Source organism: Fukomys damarensis, unplaced genomic scaffold (genome assembly GCF_012274545.1).
Source record: "Fukomys damarensis isolate Sample0158 unplaced genomic scaffold, DMR_v1.0_HiC HiC_scaffold_17, whole genome shotgun sequence".
Taxonomy (NCBI): Eukaryota; Metazoa; Chordata; class Mammalia; order Rodentia; family Bathyergidae; genus Fukomys; species Fukomys damarensis.
In genome coordinates this window covers 2,634,957-2,641,407 of record NW_022900929.1, presented here as the reverse complement: position 1 = coordinate 2,641,407, position 6,451 = coordinate 2,634,957, and the positions used below count along the sequence as shown (strand labels likewise).

General features: G+C 51.5%; 1 protein-coding gene across 1 annotated transcript in view; it reads left to right on the top strand.

Moving 5' to 3' along the window:
* The first annotated feature begins 2,024 nt into the window (after positions 1-2,024).
* Grid2ip (Grid2 interacting protein) overlaps positions 2,025-6,451 on the top strand; it is a 25,151-nt gene continuing 20,724 nt past the window's right edge. The window contains exon 1 of the mRNA XM_033765064.1: positions 2,025-2,081. Within this exon, the coding sequence (XP_033620955.1) occupies positions 2,068-2,081 (14 nt within the window). The 5' untranslated portion in view covers positions 2,025-2,067. The remainder of the gene's footprint in view (positions 2,082-6,451) is intronic.

The window sequence follows — 6,451 nt, the reverse complement described above, 5'->3', positions numbered from 1 at the left end:
ATGTAATTCCAGCACCTTGGAAGGCTGAAGCAGGAAGATCAGAAGCTCGAGTATAGACTGGGAATTTAGATACTTAGTGTGATCCTGTCTCAAAATAAAAATAAAGCTGGGTGTGTTGGTACACACCTGCAATCCCAGCACTCCAGAGGCTAAGGCAGGAGGATTGGTGTGACTTTGAGGCCATCTTGTGCTACATAGTGAGTTCAAGGCCAGCCTGAACTACATAGCAAGACTCAGTCTTTAACTAGATAGATGGATAGATAGACAGACAGATAGGATGATGTAGTTCGGTGCAAAGTCCCTAGGTTCAATTGCCAGTCCTGGGGTTAGGGAAAATGGGCTTTAGACACACTTAGTTACTTTTCAGAAACATTGTGTGTATCTGCAAACTCACCCCTTGGAACAGACATGTCTGGATTAGTGTCCACTTGTTTGTGCACAAAGAAGAAGAAAACAAAAATCCAGTAGGAGAACAGAAGTCATCAAAATTCAGGGCTACACGTGAACTCCACAGTGTTTTTATGAAGCCAGAACGTTCTGTGTGGGATCTCTCAGCAAACAGTTCATGGAACAGAGCATAGTATTATAATAATAGTAACTAGCAATTAGTGAGTGCCTGGCACATTTTTAAACTCTTGTATTGATTTCCTTGATTCTTAGAATAGTCATTAGAACGACTCCCTCTGGATTTGAATCCTGGCCCCATAACCTTGTAACCTGTCCATTCCTTAAACTGTCACCCCCCCCCCATTTCTGTTCTGGGAGTCATTTTGCCTCCATCAGCTCAATTTGCTTAGATGTAAAATGAAGACACTAACAATGCCCATCTCTAGGGCAGCTGTAAGCTTTGAAATGATGTGATAGGGATGAAGCATCCCTCATGTCAGCCATCCCGAGCAGGTAAACGGAGGGAGGAAGAGCAAGTGGTGAGTGATCCTTCACAGTTCCCCTTTGGGTTACTTTGTGCAGATGGACGAAATCTTGGGGGACCAGCCAGCTGCCAAAGAGCAAGTGTTTGCTTCGCTGAAGCTGTTTGCAGCCGAGCAGCAGGTGGATGACCTGGTGTGGGCCCTCACCTTGGCGCTACCCCATGAGGCCCAAGGGCCACTCCTGGACAACCTCAGGTACCTCAGTTAGGGTGAGGATGGCCTACTGGAGGGTTTCCCTCAGAGCTGGCCTCTCTCCCACCACCACCCCAAGACTCAGCCAGCCCATCTGGAAATTGGGAGCCTGATCTTGAAGCAGCCCTCAGCACACCTGTAGCCAAGAGTGAGGGTGGGCCAGGGACCTTGGAGGGCTGCCAGGGAGTCACATTGTGTGACAGTGGCAGGGGTGCAGAGGACACACCTGCTGATGCATCCCAAATAGACGTGTGGAATATCCCCAGCAGGATGACAAAACACTCCTAGTGCTTTACTGAGGGAGGCAATGGTACAATCTGACCACAGAAAGCCCTGGCTGAGCTATGCGGAATCACACTCCCTTACCCCACCCTACTGCAATACCTGCACTCTGACCTTTGACTGTTTTGGTGATGACATTGGGTGTGTGCCAAGGACCTCATCAACTAGAGGGATGGTCTCTGGATGGACTCTCCCAGTGCCACTATAACTCCATTTTACAGAGGCAAATTGGGGCTCAGTGAGGTTCAGAGGCTGGCCCAAAGCTACACAGAAAATCAGCGGCCATCTAAGCACCATGAAGCCAGTCAGCTGGACACTTTCTGCTTGGCTTCCAGTTCACCCTTTAAGTTTGTTTATCACAAAGAAAAATAATTCCCTGAGTTCTCACCTGGAGAGAGCCCAGGTGACCCAGAAATCTCTAGACCCCATTTCCTGTCTGCTTGGCTTCCATCATGATGGGGCGACCCCTCTCCCATCCTGCCCCAGCCCTCCCCTCTCCCGGGCTCAGCCCCCTCCCTTTCCTCGCTGCCATTCACCCCACAGCCTGCCCCTCCCTCTGGGCCTGGCCAATGTCAGGGACTGGACTGGACACCCCCCCCACCAGCCTGGGCGTCGTCGCATCTCGGCTCTGCAGCCGAGTAGAGGAGGCAGGAAAGAGGCTACCATGAGCTGCCTGGGGTGAGTAAGGGGCCTGCCCCTCGCAAAGCTAGCGAGGGGAAGATGAAAAAGTTATTTCTAGAGCTGAATTTTCCGCGGAGATGCTGCCTGGCGCTAAGGGATTCTTGGGGAGGTGACTGGTAGCAGCCCCAGTCCCGCCCCGCAGTCCCCCGGGAACTTGGCAAGCTGGTCTCAAGGCAGCCAGCTGCCAGACTCAGCTGGAAACCCTCTCCGGTCCCCTCATTCCCCCTTGGTGCTGCCCGGCTTCAGTCTCTGCTGCCTTTCCGGGCTGCTGCTCTTCCCCAAGCGACCGCTGGCCAGGCAGTAGGTCAGGAGACAGGGGTGCTCCATTTAGATCCTGGAAAGCCGGAACCCAGAACACCTGGAGGTACCAGGGCTTCACAGCATCCTTGGGGTGCTGCGGGGTGGTGTGAAGCGGCAGCCTGTGTTTCCAGCGGGTGTCAAGTGAAACAGGAAAATCGGGATGCTGCTGGAGGAGGGGCGGCACCCCTCTGGGCTCTGTAGAGTGAGGGTTACACTGGGGGGCGGTTAGCCACCTCCCAACTCCTGCATACCCCCCACCCTTCCCACCCTGGCTTTGGAAGCCTGGCTAGTTGCCAGCAGCCTCATCACCTACTGGGCTTTAAGGACCCCATAGAGATTGCGGGTGTAGCACTTTCCAGACATAGCTGAAAGTAGGCATGGAGAGGATGCAGCCACAACTAACTGTGATTCCGAGGCTTGAGTGCCAGCTAAGGGGCAGCCCATGGCTAGCTCAGCCCTAAATGATTGGGTAGACTTCTGGGGAGGTAGTAGGTATCAGTATCTCAGTGACTCTGGGGGTTGGGCCGTATGCTCTGTGGAGAGGCTAGGAGAGTCCCCAAGGACAGTTTGTCAAGGCCAGGTATCTAGCCATAGATGGTGAAGGCCATGTCACACTGGCCCATGGAACCCAGCAGTGCTTAGTTTAGGATGGGGTGGGGTACCAGGAGCCACTGTCTCCAAGGACCCCACATGGAGGAGAGGTGAGGCTTCAGGGAGAGGTTGAGCTGCCAAAAAGCAGTGAAGAAATATATTTTCATGTGTGCATGTGCGTGCGTGTGCGTGTGTGTGTGCACCCGCATGTGGGCTCTTGCGCGAAAGCTGGACCCACCCAAATCAGAGAAGTGTGGGCTCTCTAAGCAGTGGTCCAAGTGGCCAAAACAGAAACCTTGGGAGCACAGGGAAGGGGCAGTGAGACCATGCTCCTGGACCAGCTGGCACAGTAGCCTGTAGTCACATGTGACTATTTAAAACTTAAATTAATATTTCATAAAATTTGGAGTTCATCTTAGCCTCACAAGCAGCATTTCAAGCACTGAATAGCCACATATGGATAACAGCAGCCTACTGTCTGGGCCTCCCAGACAAAGAACATGTCCAGGTTCCTTTGACCAGCGCTGCATTCAAGGCAAAGGGTAAGACGAGTGAGTGGGTCCAATGTAAGCAAAAGGAATCATTTTACCTGGGTGTAGTAGCAAGGCCCATAATCTTGGTACTGAGAGAAATTGAGGCTGGAGGATTACAAGCTCCAGGCCAGCTGGGGTGATTTTTAAAAATTTTAATAAATTAAGTTTATTGGTACATTTTAGATATACATAATGATCACATTCATCATAGGGAATTTAAACCTGTACCTGTTATATCTTGATTCTTATTTTCCCCATTCCCCAACCCTCCCTTCAAGACCTAGCCTGGGCAACTTAGCAAGACCCTATCTCAAAATAAAAATTTCAAAGGCCTTTGGATGTAGCTCAGTGGGAGAGCAGCCCTGGGTTCAATCCCCTATATAAGTGAATGAATCATCTTCCTTTACAATAGCAGTGAACATTGCTGCTCTACACAGAGTCTAATTTGGGTCTGTCCCCAAAGGGATTCCAGACTGATGAAGTGGTACAATGTCTTCCTAATTAGGACAGGACAGGCAGTTTGGAAAGTGTGACATGGCCATAAGGGAACAAGAAAGCAGTCCATTTCATTTTGTGGTGAGCTAGTTTCAGGGAATTTGAGGAGTGGGAGTGTGTGGGAAAGGGCAGTTGAGGGGAGGGTAGGAAGGAAGCAGCTAAGGTCATGAATTGGGAACTGGGAGTCTTTATAGTTCCCCTCACTGACAGTACAACCTTAAGCAGGTTTATTGACCTTTACAGTTTGTCTGTAAAATAAGGTTGGTCAAACATGTGTTCCATGCTGGGCATGGTGGTGCACACTTGTAATCCCAGCACTGGGGATGCTGAGGTGGGAGGATTGCAGTAAGTCTGAGAGGAGTCTGGGCTACATAGTGAGATCTAGCCCATTTTGAACTATATAGCAAGATCCTGTCTCAACACCCCCCCAACCAAAAAAAACTTAAATGTTCCCAGCAGGATTCTTGGTAGGAACCATGTAAATAAATTCTCCCAACTATAAGCAGAAGAGATTAGTTAAGAATCTGGAGGTGGGGTGTCAAGGGACCTCTTGTACCTCCTTGGCCTCTTCTATTTTGGTGATGTGTCAGGGACACCACAATAAGAGAGACTTTTATGAGACAGTATGGGTAGAAGTGCGAGGCATATAATGTGTGCTCAATTAATATTAGTTTCCCTTAGGGAGGATCTCTTTTTCCCAAGAACAAAATTTTGAAGGCTGGCGCTATTGATATTTCTGGCCTATCATTTCTTTGTTGTTGGGAATACCCCTGTGCCTAAAGGATTTTAGTAGCAGCAGCCTTGGCCTCTACCCATTAGTCCACCCCACTTCTAGCTCTCATCTTGTAACAAGCAAAAATGTCTCCAGATAAATGTCCCCTGGAGAGCAAAATTGCCCCTGGTTGAAAACTATTGCCCTGGAGTGATCTTTGGCAGTGCTGTATGGCAGGAGCATCAAGGAAGTCCAGCTTTGCTGTCCTCTGGTCCATCCTGTGCTGCTTTGGGTCATGCGGCCAGCTGCTGGCCCCTCCAGGGGCCTTTCCTGTTCCTGTAGGGACACAGCAAGTCTAGACTCCAGCATGAGCATTTGTACCATGCTTAACTCTATGCAAATGATGAATGTGAGGGACAATTTTCATAGCCCTTGGTGTGCCTGGTTCTGGGACAGTGCTGGCATAGAGCAACCAGAAATGGCTCTGTCATGGTGGAACAGCTATGGCTCTGTGGATGTCAGGGAGCTGTGCTCACTATAAGGGCTGTCAGACATTTCTCTCTCCCTGGCAGGGCTGAGGAGAGCTTGACATTAAGGTGCATTGGCTCTGGCTTCCTGCTGCTACCAGGGAGAAGGGTATCCCTGGGAGGTCATGACAAGGTGATGGTCTCACTGAGGCCAGGAAATAGGTGCTGAGATACAGTGTGGTGTGCAGCATGGCCTAATGGTCAGCCCTGCAGGGCCCTTCCTGTGACTGACTGCAGGAGCCCTAAAACTGGCCCCATGAGGGAGACAGAGCCTGGGGTTTCCTGCCTCTGTGTGCTGGCCTGTCTGGGTGGTGGCTGCCTCCTGTTCCAGAGGGAACTTCATGCTGATATTCCCTATTGAGGCTGCCTCTGACCAGCTACCCCAATGCCTTGCACTGGCTCCCCAGAATCCATCATTTGCTTCCAGATCTTAGATCCTGCCCAACTCCAGAACCAGGATTCTGGATCAGTGGCAAGGGATTTGCAGAGCCAGGCCTTGGCTTCTGTGCCTGCTGTGACTTCTAGGGCCAGCAGCTGGGGAGGAGTCCAGATGTCCTCGTACCACCTTTCTCTCCTCCTTGTCAGCTCCTGGCCTCTTCTCTCCCTGCAGAACACTGTCTGTCTTAGAGAGGCCCTCAATCAGCCCCTCCCCACTCACCTGGTAGTTGTCCCATCCTGGCAGCCCCTGCTCACTTATAGCCCCAGACTCGACCTCTCTCTTCTAGGGTTAGATTCCAGCGACTTGTCCCATGCAATATCTTTCCCTTCGTCCCTCCAGCATTCCCTTTCCTTGGTTACCAAAACCTTCGGGATCCCTCCACCTCCCCTTGAACCCATAAACCCCTGCGTGGCCCCTTGAGCCTCCGGGGTGCAATCTCAGCTGCTGACCATGGAATTCAAGGGCCCCCTCTCCAGCCTCTTCTCCACTGGAGCTTCCCCTGGGTAGGTAAGGGGGAGTTCTTGTAGCCGACTCCTTCTGAGCCCTGGAAGCCCACAACGTCCAGAAATCCCTTCTATGCTCTGTAAAAGCTAGGCAGGGCATCCTCTGAACTGTTGGGTGCCTCTGAACTGTTGGGTCTCCGCAGCTGCTAGATATGAGAGGCCAGAGCGCTGCGGCTGGCGGGAGAGGTCGCAAGCGAGGCGCCCGCGTAAAGGAGAGAGTCAGGAGGGAGCCAGGAGTGAGTGTCAGCCTGAACCACCCACCAAACC